Source organism: Bidens hawaiensis, unplaced genomic scaffold, assembly GCF_021521415.1.
Source record: "Bidens hawaiensis isolate Kalapana, Puna unplaced genomic scaffold, B.hawaiensis_p1.1 tig00000001_1, whole genome shotgun sequence".
NCBI lineage: Eukaryota > Viridiplantae > Streptophyta > Magnoliopsida > Asterales > Asteraceae > Bidens > Bidens hawaiensis.
Genome location: NW_027491014.1, coordinates 2,161,566 through 2,184,211, shown reverse-complemented (window position 1 = coordinate 2,184,211; position 22,646 = coordinate 2,161,566). Strand labels below are relative to the sequence as shown.

The following is a 22,646-nucleotide window of genomic DNA, read 5'->3' as shown; positions in this document are numbered from 1 at the left end:
GCTACCTTCGGTTTTTAAACTCATTCTCATTTGTGTATATGCATCTATATATTTATGTTGCAGTGAGGCAACTGCAAATATGCCCAAAAAGAGCTCAATACAATCCGTCATCGCGTTTGGAGACTCCTTCATGGATTCGGGGAACAATAACATCCGAGCCTCAATTATCAGGGCTGATTTCCCTCCATATGGAAAGGACTTCATGGGTGGGAAACCAACAGGAAGATTCACCAATAGGAAGACTCTCGGCGACTATTTTGGTAAATAATTTGAACTATCGAAATTATACTTTTAAATCACTAAAACTAGGAAATTCTGACATTATTTGATATCAACTTGAAGTTGAGAAATTAGGAGTGAAGGACTATCTTCCGGCATATTTGGACCCTTCGCTACAAGATGAAGACATGGTTACTGGTGTATCATTTGCTTCTGGTGGTTCTGGTTTTGATCCATATACAGCGAAACTATTGGTATGCATGAAATTTTGTTTGCAGACATCTTTTTTTAACCATTCTTATTAACTTCTACTGAGTGTATGAATTAGAATGTTTTCTCATTACCGGATCAAATAAATATGTTCAAAGAATACATAGTAAAGCTGAAAAGGGTTCTTGGAGAAGAAGAAGCTAATAACATAATAAGCAAAAGTCTGTATTTAGTAGCATGCAGCTCCAACGATTGGGCTCTAAGTTACACTGCTGTTCCAATACAAAGAATTCAATACAGCCCAGCAGCATATGCAGATTTGTTAGTAAAAAAGGCAACAGAATTTATACAGGTAACCCCTCTGCGCAAGTGTTCTCTCATCTATAATAGTTAAAAAAATTTGTGTTGGATATAAAACTTTATGCATGTCAGATCAGATCGTGACACTAGTTTCCCTTGGTGCTAACATCAATATAAAAATTTTTATAACTAACACAAGAATGAATGTTTTGACAAACAATTACATCTTTCAACAATAGTTCTTTTTTTTTTACAATAACCTTTAGCTGAACTGGCGTAGGTAGATTGGTAAATGAAAATTTGGGCTATAAGCTGCAGGTTTCAGGTTCACAACCGAGTTTTACTGAAGTGGACCTTAGGCTATATATAATTTGCGTTGGTGTGTTGACCTTCATCTTTTTCAATCTCATTTAACCCTTTAACATGAAAGACCGTATCCAATGCAATATAAGGCGGAACTTTCACTTTCGCGTAATTTAACTGATGTGGTTTCTCTCTATAATTATTTTGTCACAACAACCGGAATATTTCTTTGACCATGAATCCCTAATGGTACCCTTAACCCTTAGGGATTGGTTCCCTAATGGTAGGATTAACACTTAGTGCTTGGTTTTAGCATTAATTACTTTATTCTCAATCATAACAAACATGTGAGCTTTCTGGCTCAAACCCAAAGAAAAAAACAAAAAAAACCCGAAAAGGTATAAATGAAAATAAATTATTCGCCTACTACCATTATGTAGCTTTTATAAATAGAAACTATTCTTTGCCGGTTTTGCAATACACTGTTATCGGAAAATGACAACCTATGATCAAAATTACGTGTACAAATAAACATTTGAATTAAAAAAATTGAAGATCATTGACGTCTTTTTACAAAAAAAAAAAATAAAAAAAAAATAAATAAATGGAAGTTACAAAATTTCGGGTCTAGCGCGTAGGGAGGGACCAATCGGTTTATGCTTTAATGGGCATATTACCAGTTTGTAGTAGTATATCCTGAATAAAGTTTACTTGCACTTATTCCAAAATAAAGGAAATTTACAAGTTGGGAGCAAGAAAGATAGTTTTCTTCAACACGCCCTTTATCGGGTGTTTTCCGTTAGAAAGAACAATGACAGGAGGGATGCTTAGAAAATGTGATGATGAGTTCAATGACAATGCACAAACCTTCAACAGAATGCTGGATGATCGGATCCAATTTCTTGGTAGCAGCCTGCCTGAGTCAAGGTTTATCATTGTTGATTACTTCAAGGTTTTGCAAGATATTATGGAACACTCTCTCCAATATGGTATGTCTCTATGAGCTACATGTATTAAGGATTATATAGTTCAACACCTGATGCTTTTAACTAGTGTTGCTGTTTCTAAAAATTTTCATTTTCTAAAGTAAGTGAGTTGCATTTTTAGTTTTAAATCAGTCGGAAATGTCTTACGCGATAAGTTCATGATTGAAAATACGGGTGTGAGATAAACCAATTTAACAAACGCTGAGTGACTAGGGGTATAAATCATGTCAGGATGGCGGGCTGATGGGTTTTAGGTTGGTGGGTTGACAGATAAACTTTTCAACTCTAATGTTCAAGTCGACTCACTTAATGTTGTGTTCGGATCGACCTATTTTATGTTTATTTACCAATATATTAAACCCCTTTTTGAAATTTGTATTATTTTAATTGGTTTATCTCACTCTTAATTAACCAACCTGGGTTTTTATATTTAGTTCGTTATTAGAATAATCACGTGGGAATATGATGAATTGACATGTAGAACGAATTAAATAAACTTGTAACTAGGGAAGAATATATAAAATAGATCAAAAGGGAAACTAATTTCATTATAAAAGTTTATAGTTATACGTAAAAAAATAGGATGATTTAACTTAAAATTTTTGCACTTTAATCTCTTAATTAAACCTACTTTTTAGTGGGTTGTGTTCAAGTTGACCCACCTCGTGAGTAATCTTTTCTTTTCCCTTCTCTTTTTTTACATTGTTTTGGTTCCTTTGCATGAAGCACATTAATCTTCAACAAAGTTAGGTCCATTCATATTTCTTACTGATTTTTTCTCATTCTCTTATTTCAGGCTTGGAGGTTGTAGACAGAGGATGTTGTGGAACCGGAATGGTAGAGGTTGCTATTCTATGTAACCAAGTCAGCACAATATGCCTGGATGACACCAAATACTTGTTCTGGGACAGTATTCACCCAACAGACAAAGGGAATAATATCATTGTTGACCATGTTCTCCAAAATGTGATGGATAATTTGCCTTAAATATATGAACATGTTCGCCAGTGTGGAATATAAGATTGTAGTATCCACCTATCTTTCAGCATCAGTTTGATTTGGATTAAAGAGGCACGAACATGGTCTTACAAAGTGTATAAGTGAGTTTTCGTTTAATTAAACGCAATAAAAAATTTTATTAATACACGTGTAAGTATGTAAATTTATTTATTAGGCTATTTGTAGTGGAGATGCTACAAAATAGGACAACTTGTGTTATATAGCGCCCAGTCAACGAAGAGTAAGTTTGTGTTTATGATGTTGTAGCCGCATATATAAAACCAAAACAATGCGACAAATAACATCTCCCCCCCCCCCTCTCCCCAACTTATCGCCGGAGGGGGGGGGGGGTTCCCCAAAATTGCCGCCCCCATCGCCTTTTTTATAGCCATATTACGCATAGTCTTAGTGTACAATTATGTGAAAATAATAAATAATTACAAATCTTGAATTAATAAATAAATTATAATGTAACCCATATGATAACCTTTACAGGGATTCCAATTTCTATTTCTTTAATCAACAAATATATGGTCACAACCATAAACATTGTCAGAAGCATTGTTAAAACATTTTCGCTCACGTCACTAAACTTTCTGGCTTTCTGCACAAACATCAACATGTGAACACATAGAATCATTAGACATTATATTAGATATAGAGTTTACATAACTTGAAGAGACTGATGCTTCAGATTTTGGTTGATATCCAACTTTATAAACCACCTTTCTTATTAATGTGTGGCATTTGTGCATAAGGGATGTGGAGGCGCTACTTTCTGTACCTAATCTTCACCGGCATGACCTTTTTTCTTGTCCCTCTAAAATTTGATTATGCACTTTGATTTCTAATGGAACACAGAGTTGGTTCAACTGATTGTATTATTATTGTACAGAAGATAAACAAGATAAATAGGAGTAGTCTTTTGCTCGTACATGGAAATAGAATTATAATAAAAAGATGACTGCTTGATTGTTGTAATGCAAGTGTCTCCTCCTTGCAGGCATTGCAGTTGTAATCTTCTAAGAATGGAAACAATGCTAATCCTTGAATATGTTTTGTTATTTTTATTTTATTTTTTAACTCCTCCCTTAAATTGAGTGGTCGGATTTCCGAAACTCAACTAGTCAAGACAATTGTTAAATATATTCCCGTTGACAGCCATCACTAATATATCTGCTAATTGGCCTCTGATCGAATGAAAGGTTGCTTTATGATCTTGGTTTCAAGATTCTCTTCAATGAAGTTTCTATCAAGTTCCACATGTTTTGTACGGTGGTGTTGAACATGGTTTTATGATATTTGTACAGCAACTTTTTCACGCATGATCTTTTTGGCTTCGGTTTGGGGAAAACCGATTTCTGTCATGTTTTGTACGATGGTGTTGAACATGGTTTTATGATATTTGTACAGCAACTTTTTCACGCATGATCTTGTTGGCTTCGGTTTGGGGAAAACCGATTTCTGTCAATAGTTTCCGTATCCACAGAACTTACGTCATGCCTCGTGCAATTCCTTGAAATTCGGCTTCGACACTAGAATACGCTACTGCCTTTTCCTTTTTTTATTTTTTTTTTATTTTCCATGTAAAAGCATTTCTACCAACTAGAGTGAAATATCCTGATGTTGATCTTCCGTCATCTTTATCTCCACTCTCCAGCCTATTCTGCATCAGTATATAGATGAAACTTCAAGTGTTTGTTTTGTTAAAAGAGAACTTCATGACCCACTGTTCCTTTAAGGTATTAGATAATCCCTGCCTCCATGTGGGATACTTGAGGTCAGTGCATAAATTTGCTAACCACTCCTGCTGCATATGCGATATGAGGAAGAATATGTGATAGGTATATGGGCTTACCCACCAGGCATTGGTATTTTTCTTTGTTAGTTAACTAAGCTTCTTCCATAGGAAGTTTATTGTAACGATTCCGACGAAACCAGGTATACTCTAACCGGTAGACAATCGTTACGTTATATTTAATGTCGGGTACATGAATTACCATAGTAATTATACGAGAATACAGGGTTCACTGTATGGATTGTACGTGAATATATAATTCATCGTATTGAATATGCGATCAGTCGATCGATAGTTATTGAAACCCGAACGAATCTAGGGTTCAATTATAGACGAGATATATGATATGTAGTGATTTTACGAAGCATTAATGCTTCGGGATAAGTAAAATACGGCACAGAAAAAGAATTTCGATTTAATGTACGTCGGTACGTTAAACGAAACCTTTAATACCAAACCGAGCAAGAGACGATCGATCCAGCCGAAAAAGATGCGCAATAATTAATAATATGATGTTTTAAGTTAATAAATGTCATTGTTTAAGTTTTTAAAGTTTTTAAATCGGTTTTATATAAATTTCATTTTTAAGCCGAAAAACGACCGTTTTAGCCTCGTTTTAAGCCGAATTAGACATTTAACCGAAAAACGAACTGAACCAGATTATCCAAAACATTATCCGGATTTCAAGAATCCAAACATGTGGCTAGAAATGAAGAGGTGGGTCCCACCCCACCCCTCCAAGAGGCCGATCGGACCACCACCCCCACAAACCCACTTCGTTTTCTTTTTTCTCATCAAACACTCCAACAATCTTCAACTCTCTCAAGATCATGATCCAAAACCGAGAGTTTGTAGCAAGAAAACAAGGTAAAGAATCGAGTTATTCACGTGTTCATCTTCGTTTCTTGAGTTTATTTGCAAGAAAATGAGGTTTCAAAGATGAAAACCGATTCTTCCATGATCAAGTGATGTATACGGGTTATACAAGGGATCTTGGTCCAAGAAAGGAGTTAAACGAATCAAAAACGAATTTTTACGGTTAAATCTTTGTTTTTGGAATCATAACCGAAACCATGAAAGAAATGGCTTGATCGTTAGTGTAACTTACTTGGTATTGTGGTATGTTGTTTGTATGTTCTGTGTTTAGTGGTAAATAAGGCAGAAAGACGAGTTTGTAACTTGTAGTGGCGGAAAACGAAAGGTATATTCGGTTATGTTCGGTTTTGGGATATTTAAACAGATTGTGATACGTGTAGATTTAGGTCATGAAATTTTACATGGATGATCTACACATGAAAATATGAGTTCTGTGAATTTTTGGTAATTTTTGGATAAAGGATGAATATTTGGTGAATTTAATGCTCGGTTTTGGCCAAAAATGGTGAAAAATAGTTAAATATCATGAACAATTCTGGAAAATTTCAGATAAGCTTTATATCATGTATAAGTCACACACAAAATTTGAGGTCAGTTGGAGAAGTCTAAGTAGGCTTTTCGGTTAAACGAGTTCTAGGGTTTTCTAGCTCGCTTTTAGTGAAAATGGCATGTAAAAGAAGATTTTGGTTCTTGAAAAATTACAGGGGACTATGTGGATGGCAGGGGACATCCAGGAGAAATTTGGGATTTTTCTAAGATCGTTTGGCATTTACGACATATTTAGTGTTTAAATGGTGTTTAAAAATAGATAAATAAATTTTAAATATAAAAATTAATTCTGAAAGTATTTTTATAAAATTCCCCACTGTCAAAAAGTGGTTTGTGCAAAATTTCAAGATCCGAGATTAAACGGGTAATTATTTGTGCTAATTATCAAACTTTTAAAGTTAAAACGCGTAAACCGGTGAAGTTCGCTTAAGCGAGCTGACTGGTGTATAAAAACCCTAAAAATGAACTATTTTCATATAAATGAGTTAAACAAGTAAAAATAAATCATCCGAAAATAATTCGGATGATTTGAGTAATTTTTGTCCGATTTAACAGTTTCCGGTACGTCAAAGACGGAAACCGGACCCGCGGCCAATCGGGGCGTCTAAACCGAGCTCAAATCTCACAACTTTAATTAAATTATCAGTCAACCACTACTTTCGGGTCGTGTGTGACCAAACTCATTTTTGAAACGTAAAAACGGATAACCGTGCTAGGCACGCAAAACGAGAAAAACGACTAATAGTAGTTGTGACCATGGAACTCTAAACGACATCACAATCTGAGTCCGGAGAAGTGTTTCTGGGTTAACATTGCCCCCAGAACGGGTACAGTACTGGGTTAACAGTGTCCCCAGATGTACCGGTTAACTTGGTTAAAGTTATATTAATAATGAGTGTATAGTAACGATCGTAGGGATCATATTACAGATCGGACGTGTTAACTGATAATGATTGTTGTTACCTGCTTGCATGTGCTAAGGTGAGTTTCACGAGCCCCTTTTTCTGAACTGTTTTCGAATATTTTCTCGGGGCGGAAGCATGTTTTTACTGAAATGTTTAAATACATACTGAACACATGGACTTGCGTGGATTTATATATATTTTATTGTACGGGAATCGTATGGAAATGTACTAAGATGGTAATTGTCTGAGTTGCTAACATTCTAAGGCCCCGGAACACGAGTGATTAACTGAAAGCCGGTAGAGTGTGGATAGTACTATTGGTTTGACAAACCCAACTGGTCCGGCATGGATTTGCTGATGTTTCCCAGCCAGTTGCACATGTCTATTTTGTTGTTATTTATTTTGCTATGTAATGTTAGACATAGCGGTTTGGGGCAGTTCCGTGGGCGGGGGATATGCCACGGGGGTTGTGTGTGATAGTCAGAGGTTTCACTTGTGGGCTCAGCATAATTACATCGTAATTCTGGGTTACCATTGCCCCTGGAATGAGTACAGTACTGGGTTAACAGTGTCCCCAGATAATATTATATTTTGATATGGATTTATCATGGTTTACTCAAATTGTGAAACTCACCAACTATTCGTAGTTGACCCGTTTTCTCACATGCTTTTTAGGTACAATTAAGATGAAGTGATTGCTTACGTGCTAAGTGCTTGATGTGTGTAAGATTTGCGTGCAGGATATTAGGATACATTATAATAAATAGAATTGTGTATCGTATTGTATGATGTGTGTATCACCTAGACGGTAATGAAATACAAGATAATGTAATTTGAAGTATATTAATGTATTCAGTTTTCTTTATAAACAATGTGGTTGATATCAGAGGTGTCTGTTGCATCCCGTTTACGTTTCCGCTGCGGTTACGGGGTGTTACAGAAGTTGGTATCAGAGCCATTGGTTATAAAGATTTAGGATATCTTTAAAAGATACCTAAAATATAACCAGTAGCTCAAGTATTATAGGATCTGACTATCAACTAATAATTTATAGTGACGAGGTCTGGATGAACTTAGATGGACAAGTGAGTTATTATGGTCCGGAACATAATAACAGACTTGTCCGCAAGAGGGAGTTCAGGGGAAGTCACGGGGTACATTAATAGGTAAAAATGGCAACATATGTGTAAAGTATATAATATTATTTATACGTGCTAATGTGTATCTATATATGTACATATCTTGTGGGTACATGTATTGAGAAATAGGACCCGGATAAGGAACCGGGGGATGAAATAATAAAAGTACGAAGGATGCTGAAATTTCTAGAGCATCGGTTGATGATAAGCCTGATTTATGGGCCATAGTTACGATATTACCAAGTTAGATCTTCCGTTTGACATTAACCAGAAATATCTAGTAACCTTCACTCCCAACCGAAATTGATAAATCCCTTACCCTACCAATACCGGTACCGTATATTCTAATAACCCCAGATGTTCACCCGAACCGTCGACCCTCACGTACGGACGGACCCGTACCTGAACCCATTCTTATTCCATTAATGTAAATAAATAAATAAATAAATAAGATAAAATAAAATGAAGTACAATAATAATGATAATAAATTTGAGAATAAATGAGCAGATAAAATAATATATAGAAATATATATATGTATTTCTCACTCTCAAACATATGAGACATACCACATCCAGATCAAGAATTACCGATTTTAGCGAACCTAGAACGCCTGAGGACATTGACTGAGCAAGTGATAGAGTTTCCATAATAGTAATTAATAATATTTGAAGGCAACCCATGTTGCGCGATTACCTTGAACCTTGCAACTCCCTATATTATCCTTACATCCGCTAGACGCCTATACCCATGTGTACTCGAATAGAATGATTACCCATACACAAAGAGGTGTTGGAATCATTATAGCATAGTTGGTTATTCGTTCGTAGGTGGTATACCGTGTATGCCGGATATACGAATAGACACGGATATTATAACTCCGAGGTACGTAATCGTTTGGTGCTCACGGTGAGAATGTATCGGTTATGCTGACATGCAGAAGGATATTGAAATCAAGCATAGTAAACATTAATCTGTGTTGAGAAAGATCTATATGTCAGTTGGTGACAAGGGTTATGAAACATATTTAAACGTTAACCGACGTCAGGTTAAGTCCTTATGATATTATATTTATGGGACATATATATATACTAGATACGGGTATGTGTAATTTGTATGATAATATTTGGTGTGTATGTGTACCTGCTGTTATGATTGAGCTGGTAACGAGTTATACGGTGAGATTAGTATTGATCACTGCGTACGGGATGGGTACGGCAGAATGACATAAAAAGAGTAACTCCAATGATGGAGATTGATATGATTCCATGAATTGCTCAAAGATAGCAGATGATGATACCTAATGTCGTATCACAGATCACTGCTAGTGTTGATGCAAATGTGATCGCAGAATTATAGATCGAGCAATCACATGAATATGAATATTTCAATTCTTAGTGGTATTACTAAGAGTGATAATGTCCCACCGAATACTATTATGACTACCAGTATTAATTATAAACTAAACATGAATAGTAGTTGTAATGAATTAGATCCGGTATGAGGGATATGTCTGTTGGTTGTGTTAAGGAAATTATTAATAGTACTGATGGTAAAGGGAGGAATAGATTAACGAGTGGATAGAAAAGATTGAAATGGTTAAGGATATTGGTAAGAGTCTAGAACATTGTGTAGTGAAATATGCCACAGATATGTTGGTAGATTAGGTTGTATCATGATGGAACAAGATGGTACAAAATTATAGTTAGAAAATTATTGCTCAGATGATATGGTCAGAATTTAAAATTCTTGTGCTAGAGCACTTTTATTCAAGTAATTAAGTTCAGAGATTGGAAACTGAGCTTTGGAAGGTAGAAATGATGTGCGCTGATCACTTAGAACACGTTAATCGTTTGAAGGAATTGTCATGTCTGGTAACATGGCTAATTACTCCTGAAACTAAGCGAAGTGAGCGCTATATTGGGGACTAACTCCACCGATAAGGAGTATAGTCAATCCTGTAAAATATACAACCTTTGGAAGGGTTGTGTCACAAGCTAGCATTGATATAGTTGACTCTATGAGAAGCGGACTGGAAGGACGTTAGGTGAGACGTCGAGTGTTAAAGAAGAGGAATGATAAAGGTATAGTGCAAGATAGGCTGTTGAATAAGTAGGTATGTCCTACAAACCAGAATTATACTGAGACTAGTTCTGGTGTGAAACATGAACCGCATGAAGGGTCCTTCCTAAATGTGGAAAATATGGTTATCGGTAGGAAGAAGAATGTCGAGTGATAGTAGGCCATAGGTGTGGTAAAGATGGACGTAATGCCCAATTGTAGAACCAATTGAAGCCAGGTGAACCGACAACCCCAACCCATTCGTGTACAACCACTCCGAACCCAACAACTTCAATAACAATCCATCCAATGAAATCAAATTATGCCAAACAGTTGTACTTGCTATGAATGTGGCAGTACAACACATTTCAAGAGGAATTGCCCAAAGTTGAACTGAGTTGTCATTGGAAGACGAACCTCAAGACAAGCATCAACCTCGGATCAAGCAAGGAGCCGTTCTTTTGTGAGTAATTCGAATAAAGCCCGTCATGATCCAAAGGTGGTATTAAGTACATTGTAGTTTTAAATCAATAGACTTCAGTGATATTTTTACGGTCGTCGATAGAAGTTAGTTCCTATTAACCTTCTATCATTTGGAAAGATACCTATTAGTGAAACTATAGGACCCTATACTGTAGAATTGCTAACGGTAAACCCTTAATGGTTAACTAAATTGTTCGGAATTGTCCTATTATTCTGAACGATTAACCTTTCCTTATTGACCTACGACCAGTAAAGTAAAGAAGTTTTGACGTAATAGTTAGCATGGATTGGCTAACTCAACATGAAGCTGAAATCAAATATGAAAAGAAGATGATTAGAAGATCTCCTTCGGACGATGAAGCGATTTGATACAGAGAAAAGTGTATGGTATTATGTTACCACTATAATCTCATCTTGAGATGTTATAATATTTACGACAAGAAGACGTGGTGTATTTAAAAAACGCGATTGCCAAAGTATTTAAAAGAAAACATATAGAAGATATCCCGATGGTACGCGAATTTATTCGCCTGGAAGGGGGGGGGGTCATGTCAAGTATCAGCTTGGGACCATGTCTTCTTAGGACTATTCTGGATGTACAATTCAATTTCAGTTGTCATATTTCATTTCAGTTGGAAAATGCAGTCACATGTTTGGGTCAATATAAACGATCAAGGAGTAGTAACTCATATCATGAGAGGAACTTTGCGCAGAGTTCTATTACTATTAATGAGTGGCTTCGCGATTTCTTATCCGCATATTGCCTATATTTCCTAGGTGCTCATTTTGTGTGGGCTTTTTGTTTAATGTTTTTATTCAGTGGGCATGGTTGTTGCCAAGAACTTATTGAATCCATCGTTTGGGCTCATAATAAATTAAAAGTTGCTCCTGCTACCCAGCCAAGAGCCTTAAGCATTGTACAAGGACGGAGGTGGTAACTGGAGTTGTGAATGTGGTGCAGATGGATGGGAGTGAGAGAGCAAGATAGAGAGAGTAAAGATGGAGCGGTCGGAAGAATGCAGCTTATGTTTGTTTTGAATTTTAAAATTAGGGTTAGATTACATCTAAAAATATATATAATAAAATAAAAAAATATTAAAATTATATTCCGGATAGTTTAGAACCTCAAAAATGTTATCCTAATCCGAATTTTCGGATATCCGAAATTTCGGATAGTTTAGATACGGAATAACGGATAATTCGGATACGGATTCGGACACTTTTGAAACCCTCTACGTACCATGACCATCTTCTCATGGGACGTTATATACGACATGGAACACGAGACATTAGCTGATATATAATTATTTAACTATTTTTTTACTTAATTTTTATTTGAACGACCAACAAAAACTTATATTAACAAATTAGCAAGGTGCTAAACCACTTAATACATCCACCATAACAAAAACAACATATACAACAATACACCAATTTACAATCGAAATCTACTCCAATCCTTCCAAAACAAGCCTCTACTTTTGGACCTATTCCTGATCCAAAGAAAGTCAAGAGCTTTAACCCTTTCAATCAAGCTACGCAGGTGAACCATCCTTTCTCTTTTTTCACCTGATCCAAAGAAACTCCCCTACCACACGTAATGCTCTTGTCCTTTCCGGGTCTAATTCTCACATGTTGACAAATAGATAATGAACCTCTATATTCCTCCAAATATGTCACACTTGTAGGATCTCTTAGCCAATCCCATCTTCCACATATTACCCATCAATCATGTATAGACGATCAGCTACCACACACCATTTCGAATTTTCAATTAAAAACAGATTCGGGGACTGTTCACACAACGGGTAGTCGTCTACCAAAATATCCAACCAAAACCAAGTGCTTTCCCCATTTTTAACATCTGTTCTAAAAGCTTGCTCAACACAACGCCATCCGAGTTTAAATCCCTTGAGATTTTACTAATTTAGTTGGGATAAGACAAAGATCTAGCAGAATGATGAAAACACGATATTACGTTCCACCATAGTTACTTAATTACTTATTTATTTAATTAACAAATTATTTAGTAACTTGCTGTAGGAACTGAATTCGTGAATTTAGTAAATAAACAGAAAATTAACAAACAGTTTTATTACTCATACAATACAATACAAGAATCTGAAATACAATACAGAATCAAAGAAATAAACCAAATACAATAGGTTGGCTGAGGATCGTGTTGAACACGGGGCCCTTAAAACAATATTTCGAGTCTCCCAAGAGAACTCGTTGTTTCCCAGGGTACAACAGCCGGAGCAGTAGTACTACCGAAGTTAACCGTAAACCTGAAAAAGGTTCGAATAAAAGATACCAGAAATGTAGAAGAAAAAGAAGTTGGAAAAACCTTGCAACAATGCTTGTGTTGTGTGTAAGGTTTGGTGTGTATTGTAACTTAGTTTACCTCTCTATTTATAGAGGAAAAACAAGACACAAGTTCTCCATCCCACCAATGTGGGATACACCACTATAGTATTTTCTTTCATATACACACAATCACACATCGATATCTCATTCATCAATGTCTATTAGTGTGCATTTGTTGTGTCATAACAACCTACTAATGCACACGTAACAAATTTTCCAACACTTGCTAATTCAATTAATTATTTGATTAAATAAAAAATAGCAATGAAGTGGAAGTGATTAGGTTAGATATGGAAATGATTGGTAGCTTTAGAGTAAAATGAGCTGGATATAAAAATAAATGAAAAGCTGATTTGCCATGCCTACATGTCGGTACTATAAGTCTTAAAATTGTAGTGACAAGATCCACTTAAGATACTAGCCGACCTAGAATTAAACTATATATAAGCACTTAGAACTCTTACTACCCTTGTTCTACTTTAAACTGATTTTTAGTACAATGCTACCTTCGGTTTTTAAACTCATTCTCATTTGTGTATATGCATCTATATATTTATGTTGCAGTGAGGCAACTGCAAATATGCCCAAAAAGAGCTCAATACAATCCGTCATCGCGTTTGGAGACTCCTTCATGGATTCGGGGAACAATAACATCCGAGCCTCAATTATCAGGGCTGATTTCCCTCCATATGGAAAGGACTTCATGGGTGGGAAACCAACAGGAAGATTCACCAATAGGAAGACTCTCGGCGACTATTTTGGTAAATAATTTGAACTATCGAAATTATACTTTTAAATCACTAAAACTAGGAAATTCTGACATTATTTGATATCAACTTGAAGTTGAGAAATTAGGAGTGAAGGACTATCTTCCGGCATATTTGGACCCTTCGCTACAAGATGAAGACATGGTTACTGGTGTATCATTTGCTTCTGGTGGTTCTGGTTTTGATCCATATAGAGCGAAACTATTGGTATGCATGAAATTTTGTTTGCAGACATCTTTTTTTAACCATTCTTATTAACTTCTACTGAGTGTATGAATTAGAATGTTTTCTCATTACCGGATCAAATAAATATGTTCAAAGAATACATAGTAAAGCTGAAAAGGGTTCTTGGAGAAGAAGAAGCTAATAACATAATAAGCAAAAGTCTGTATTTAGTAGCATGCAGCTCCAACGATTGGGCTCTAAGTTACACTGCTGTTCCAATACAAAGAATTCAATACAGCCCAGCAGCATATGCAGATTTGTTAGTAAAAAAGGCAACAGAATTTATACAGGTAACCCCTCTGCGCAAGTATTCTCTCATCTATAATAGTTAAAAAAATTTGTGTTGGATATAAAACTTTATGCATGTCAGATCAGATCGTGACACTAGTTTCCCTTGGTGCTAACTTCAATATAAAAATTTTTATAACTAACACAAGAATGAATGTTTTGACAAACAATTACATCTTTCAACAATAGTTCTTTTTTTTTTACAATAACCTTTAGCTGAACTGGCGTAGGTAGATTGGTAAATGAAAATTTGGGCTATAAGCTGCAGGTTTCAGGTTCACAACCGAGTTTTACTGAAGTGGACCTTAGGCTATATATAATTTGCGTTGGTGTGTTGACCTTCATCTTTTTCAATCTCATTTAACCCTTTAACATGAAAGACCGTATCCAATGCAATATAAGGCGGAACTTTCACTTTCGCGTAATTTAACTGATGTGGTTTCTCTCTATAATTATTTTGTCACAACAACCGGAATATTTCTTTGACCATGAATCCCTAATGGTACCCTTAACCCTTAGGGATTGGTTCCCTAATGGTAGGATTAACACTTAGTGCTTGGTTTTAGCATTAATTACTTTATTCTCAATCATAACAAACATGTGAGCTTTCTGGCTCAAACCCAAAGAAAAAAACAAAAAAAACCCGAAAAGGTATAAATGAAAATAAATTATTCGCCTACTACCATTATGTAGCTTTTATAAATAGAAACTATTCTTTGCCGGTTTTGCAATACACTGTTATCGGAAAATGACAACCTATGATCAAAATTACGTGTACAAATAAACATTTGAATTAAAAAAATTGAAGATCATTGACGTCTTTTTACAAAAAAAAAAAAAAAAAAAAAAACAAAATAAATGGAAGTTACAAAATTTCGGGTCTAGCGCGTAGGGAGGGACCAATCGGTTTATGCTTTAATGGGCATATTACCAGTTTGTAGTAGTATATCCTGAATAAAGTTTACTTGCACTTATTCCAAAATAAAGGAAATTTACAAGTTGGGAGCAAGAAAGATAGTTTTCTTCAACACGCCCTTTATCGGGTGTTTTCCGTTAGAAAGAACAATGACAGGAGGGATGCTTAGAAAATGTGATGATGAGTTCAATGACAATGCACAAACCTTCAACAGAATGCTGGATGATCGGATCCAATTTCTTGGTAGCAGCCTGCCTGAGTCAAGGTTTATCATTGTTGATTACTTCAAGGTTTTGCAAGATATTATGGAACACTCTCTCCAATATGGTATGTCTCTATGAGCTACATGTATTAAGGATTATATAGTTCAACACCTGATGCTTTTAACTAGTGTTGCTGTTTCTAAAAATTTTCATTTTCTAAAGTAAGTGAGTTGCATTTTTAGTTTTAAATCAGTCGGAAATGTCTTACGCGATAAGTTCATGATTGAAAATACGGGTGTGAGATAAACCAATTTAACAAACGCTGAGTGACTAGGGGTATAAATCATGTCAGGATGGCGGGCTGATGGGTTTTAGGTTGGTGGGTTGACAGATAAACTTTTCAACTCTAATGTTCAAGTCGACTCACTTAATGTTGTGTTCGGATCGACCTATTTTATGTTTATTTACCAATATATTAAACCCCTTTTTGAAATTTGTATTATTTTAATTGGTTTATCTCACTCTTAATTAACCAACCTGGGTTTTTATATTTAGTTCGTTATTAGAATAATCACGAGGGAATATGATGAATTGACATGTAGAACGAATTAAATAAACTTGTAACTAGGGAAGAATATATAAAATAGATCAAAAGGGAAACTAATTTCATTATAAAAGTTTATAGTTATACGTAAAAAAATAGGATGATTTAACTTAAAATTTTTGCACTTTAATCTCTTAATTAAACCTACTTTTTAGTGGGTTGTGTTCAAGTTGACCCACCTCGTGAGTAATCTTTTCTTTTCCCTTCTCTTTTTTTACATTGTTTTGGTTCCTTTGCATGAAGCACATTAATCTTCAACAAAGTTAGGTCCATTCATATTTCTTACTGATTTTTTCTCATTCTCTTATTTCAGGCTTGGAGGTTGTAGACAGAGGATGTTGTGGAACCGGAATGGTAGAGGTTGCTATTCTATGTAACCAAGTCAGCACAATATGCCTGGATGACACCAAATACTTGTTCTGGGACAGTATTCACCCAACAGACAAAGGGAATAATATCATTGTTGACCATGTTCTCCAAAATGTGATGGATAATTTGCCTTAAATATATGAACATGTTCGCCAGTGTGGAATATAAGATTGTAGTATCCACCTATCTTTCAGCATCAGTTTGATTTGGATTAAAGAGGCACGAACATGGTCTTACAAAGTGTATAAGTGAGTTTTCGTTTAATTAAACGCAATAAAAAATTTTATTAATACACGTGTAAGTATGTAAATTTATTTATTAGGCTATTTGTAGTGGAGATGCTACAAAATAGGACAACTTGTGTTATATAGCGCCCAGTCAACGAAGAGTAAGTTTGTGTTTATGATGTTGTAGCCGCATATATAAAACCAAAACAATGCGACAAATAACATCTCCCCCCCCCTCTCCCCAACTTATCGCCGGAGGGGGGGGGGGTTCCCCAAAATTGCCGCCCCCATCGCCTTTTTTATAGCCATATTACGCATAGTCTTAGTGTACAATTATGTGAAAATAATAAATAATTACAAATCTAGAATTAATAAATAAATTATAATGTAACCCATATGATAACCTTTACAGGGATTCCAATTTCTATTTCTTTAATCAACAAATATATGGTCACAACCATAAACATTGTCAGAAGCATTGTTAAAACATTTTCGCTCACGTCACTAAACTTTCTGGCTTTCTGCACAAACATCAACATGTGAACACATAGAATCATTAGACATTATATTAGATATAGAGTTTACATAACTTGAAGAGACTGATGCTTCAGATTTTGGTTGATATCCAACTTTATAAACCACCTTTCTTATTAATGTGTGGCATTTGTGCATAAGGGATGTGGAGGCGCTACTTTCTGTACCTAATCTTCACCGGCATGACCTTTTTTCTTGTCCCTCTAAAATTTGATTATGCACTTTGATTTCTAATGGAACACAGAGTTGGTTCAACTGATTGTATTATTATTGTACAGAAGATAAACAAGATAAATAGGAGTAGTCTTTTGCTCGTACATGGAAATAGAATTATAATAAAAAGATGACTGCTTGATTGTTGTAATGCAAGTGTCTCCTCCTTGCAGGCATTGCAGTTGTAATCTTCTAAGAATGGAAACAATGCTAATCCTTGAATATGTTTTGTTATTTTTATTTTATTTTTTAACTCCTCCCTTAAATTGAGTGGTCGGATTTCCGAAACTCAACAAGTCAAGACAATTGTTAAATATATTCCCGTTGACAGCCATCACTAATATATCTGCTAATTGGCCTCTGATCGAATGAAAGGTTGCTTTATGATCTTGGTTTCAAGATTCTCTTCAATGAAGTTTCTATCAAGTTCCACATGTTTTGTACGGTGGTGTTGAACATGGTTTTATGATATTTGTACAGCAACTTTTTCACGCATGATCTTGTTGGCTTCGGTTTGGGGAAAACCGATTTCTGTCATGTTTTGTACGGTGGTGTTGAACATGGTTTTATGATATTTGTACAGCAACTTTTTCATCCATGATCTTGTTGGCTTCGGTTTGGGGAAAACCGATTTCTGTCAATAGTTTCCGTATCCACAGAACTTACGTCATGCCTCGTGCAATTCCTTGAAATTCGGCTTCGACACTAGAATACGCTACTGCCTTTTCCTTTTTTTATTTTTTTTTATTTTCCATGTAAAAGCATTTCTACCAACTAGAGTGAAATATCCTGATGTTGATCTTCCGTCATCTTTATCTCCACTCTCCAGCCTATTCTGCATCAGTATATAGATGAAACTTCAAGTGTTTGTTTTGTTAAAAGAGAACTTCATGACCCACTGTTCCTTTAAGGTATTTGATAATCCCCATTACTGCCTCCATGTGGGATACTTGAGGTCAGTGCATAAATTTGCTAACCACTCCTGCTGCATATGCTATATGAGGAAGAATATGTGATAGGTATATGGGCTTACCCACCAGGCATTGGTATTTTTCTTTGTTAGTTAACTAAGCTTCTTCCATAGGAAGTTTATTGTAACGATTCCGACGAAACCAGGTATACTCTAACCGGTAGACAATCGTTACGTTATATTTAATGTCGGGTACATGAATTACCATAGTAATTATACGAGAATACAGGGTTCACTGTATGGATTGTACGTGAATATATAATTCATCGTATTGAATATGCGATCAATCGATCGATAGTTATTGAAACCCGAACGAATCTAGGGTTCAATTATAGACGAGATATATGATATGTAGTGATTTTACGAAGCATTAATGCTTCGGGATAAGTAAAGTACGGCACAGAAAAAGAATTTCGATTTAATGTACGTCGGTACGTTAAACGAAACCTTTAATACCAAACCGAGCAAGAGACGATCGATCCAGCCGAAAAAGATGCGCAATAATTAATAATATGATGTTTTAAGTTAATAAATGTCATTGTTTAAGTTTTTAAAGTTTTTAAATCGGTTTTATATAAATTTCATTTTTAAGCCGAAAAAACGACCGTTTTAGCCTCGTTTTAAGCCGAATTAGACATTTAACCGAAAAACGAACTGAACCAGATTATCCAAAACATTATCTGGATTTCGAGAATCCAAACATGTGGCAAGAAATGAAGAGGTGGGTCCCACCCCACCCCTCCAAGAGGCCGATCGGACCACCACCCCCACAAACCCACTTTGTTTTCTTTTTTCTCATCAACACTCCAACAATCTTCAACTCTCTCAAGATCATGATCCAAAACCGAGAGTTTGTAGCAAGAAAACAAGGTAAAGAATCGAGTTATTCACGTGTTCATCTTCGTTTCTTGAGTTTATTTGCAAGAAAATGAGGTTTCAAAGATGAAAACCGATTCTTGCATGATCAAGTGATGTATACGGGTTATACAAGGGATCTTGGTCCAAGAAAGGAGTTAAACGAATCAAAAACGAATTTTTACGGTTAAATCTTTGTTTTTGGAATCATAACCGAAACCATGAAAGAAATGGCTTGATCGTTAGTGTAACTTACTTGGTATTGTGGTATATTGTTTGTAGGTTCTGTGTTTAGTGGTAAATAAGGCAGAAAGACGAGTTTGTAGCTTGTAGTGGCGGAAAACGAAAGGTATATTCGGTTATGTTCGGTTTCGGGATATTTAAACAGATTGTGATACGTGTAGATTTAGGTCATGAAATTCTACATGGATGATCTACACATGAAAATATGAGTTCTGTGAATTTTTGTAATTTTTGGATAAAGGATGAATATTTGGTGAATTTAATGCTCGGTTTTGGCCAAAAATGGTGAAAAATAGTTAAATATCATGAACAATTCTGGAAAATTTCAGATAAGCTTTATATCATGTATAAGTCACACACAAAATTTGAGGTCAGTTGGAGAAGTCTAAGTAGGCTTTTCGGTTAAACGAGTTCTAGGGTTTTCTAGCTCGGTTTTAGTGAAAATGGCATGTAAAAGAAGATTTTGGTTCTGGAAAAATTACAGGGGACTATGTGGATGGCAGGGGACATCCAGGAGAAATTTGGGATTTTTCTAAGATCGTTTGGTATTTACGACATATTTAGTGTTTAAATGGTGTTTAAAAATAGATAAATAAATTTTAAATATAAAAATTAATTCTGGAAGTATTTTTATAAAATTCCCCACTGTCAAAAAGTGGTTTGTGCAAAATTTCAAGATCCGAGATTAAACGGGTAATTATTTGTGCTAATTATCAAACTTTTAAAGTTAAAACGCGTAAACCGGTGAAGTTCGCTTAAGCGAGCTGACTGGTGTATAAAAACCCTAAAAATGAACTATTTTCATATAAATGAGTTAAACAAGTAAAAATAAATCATCCGAAAATAATTCGGATGATTTGAGTAATTTTTGTCCGATTTAACAGTTTCCGGTACGTGAAAGACGGAAACGGGACCCGCGACCAATCGGGGCGTATAAACCGAGCTCAAATCTCACTACTTTAATTAAATTATCAGTCAACCACTACTTTCGGGTCGTGTGTGACCAAACTCATTTTTGAAACGTAAAAACGGATAACCGTGCTAGGCACGGAAAACGAGAAAAACGACTAATAGTAGTTGTGACCATGGAACTCTAAACGACATCATAATCTGAGTCCGGAGAAGTGTTTCTGGGTTAACATTGCCCCCAGAACGGGTACAGTGCTGGGTTAACAGTGTCCCCAGATGTACCGGTTAACTTGGTTAAAGTTATATTAATAATGAGTGTATAGTAACGATCGTAGGGATCATATTACAGATCGGACGTGTTAACTGATAATGATTGTTGTTACCTGCTTGCATGTGCTAAGGTGAGTTTCACGAGCCCCTTTTTCTGAACTGTTTTCGAATATTTTCTCGGGGCGGAAGCATGTTTTTACTGAAATGTTTAAATACATACTGAACACATGGACTTGCGTGGATTTATATATATTTTATTGTACGGGAATCGTACGGAAATGTACTAAGATGGTAATTGTCTGAGTTGCTAACATTCTAAGGCCCCGAAACACGAGTGATTAACTGAAAGCCGGTAGAGTGTGGATAGTACTATTGGTTTGACAAACCCAACTGGTCCGGCATGGATTTGCTGATGTTTCCCAGCCAGTTGCACATGTCTATTTTGTTGTTATTTATTTTGCTATGTAATGTTAGACATAGCGGTTTGGGGCAGTTCCGTGGGCGGGGGATATGCCACGGGGGTTGTGTGTGATAGTCAGAGGTTTCACTTGTGGGCTCAGCATAATTACATCGTAATTCTGGGTTAACATTGCCCCTGGAATGAGTACAGTACTGGGTTAACAGTGTCCCCAGATAATATTATATTTTGATATGGATTTATCATGGTTTACTCAAATTGTGAAACTCACCAACTATTCGTAGTTGACCCGTTTTCTCACATGCTTTTTAGGTACAATTAAGATGAAGTGATTGCTTACGTGCTAAGTGCTTGATGTGTGTAAGATTTGCGTGCAGGATATTAGGATACATTATAATAAATAGAATTGTGTATCGTATTGTATGATGTGTGTATCACCTAGACGGTAATGAAATACAAGATAATGTAATTTGAAGTATATTAATGTATTCAGTTTTCTTTATAAACAATGTGGTTGATATCAGAGGTGTCTGTTGCATCCCGTTTACGTTTCCGCTGCGGTTACGGGGTGTTACAGAAGTTGGTATCAGAGCCATTGGTTATAAAGATTTAGGATATCTTTAAAAGATACATAAAATATAACCAGTAGCTCAAGTATTATAGGATCTGACTATCAACTAATAATTTATAGTGACGAGGTCTGGATGAACTTGGATGGACAAGTGAGTTATTATGGTCCGGAACATAATAACAGACTTGTCCGCACGAGGGAGTTCAGGGGAAGTCACGGGGTACATTAATAGGTAAAAATGGCAACATATGTGTAAAGTATATAATATTATTTATACGTGCTAATGTGTATATATATATGTACATATCTTGTGGGTACATGTATTGAGAAATAGGACCCGGATAAGGAACCGGGGGATGAAATAATAAAAGTACCAAGGATGCTGAAATTTCTAGAGCATCGGTTGATGATAAGCCTGACTTATCGGGCCATAGTTACGATATTACCAAGTTAGATCTTCCGTTTGACATTAACCAGAAATATCTAGTAACCGTCACTCCCAACCGAAATTGATAAATCCCTTACCCTACCAATACCGGTACCGTATATTCTAATAACCCCAGATGTTCACCCGAACCGTCGACCCTCACGTACGGACGGACCCGTACCTGAACCCATTCTTATTCCATTAAGGTAAATAAATAAATAAATAAATAAATAAGATAAAATAAAATGAAGTACAATAATAATGATAATAAATTTGAGAATAAATGAGCAGATAAAATAATATATAGAAATATATATATGTATTTCTCACTCTCAAACATATGAGACATACCACATCCAGATCAAGAATTACCGATTTTAGCGAACCTAGAACGCCTGAGGACATTGACTGAGCAAGTGATAGAGTTTCCATAATAGTAATTA

General features: G+C 35.6%; 1 protein-coding gene across 1 annotated transcript in view; it reads left to right on the top strand.

Moving 5' to 3' along the window:
* Window positions 1–22,646, top strand: part of LOC143569743 (GDSL esterase/lipase At5g42170-like) — an 85,037-nt gene continuing 62,391 nt past the window's right edge. The window contains exons 1-2 of the mRNA XM_077055804.1: window positions 1–260; window positions 343–473. Of these exons, the coding sequence (XP_076911919.1) occupies window positions 80–260; window positions 343–473 (312 nt within the window). The 5' untranslated portion in view covers window positions 1–79. The remainder of the gene's footprint in view (window positions 261–342; window positions 474–22,646) is intronic.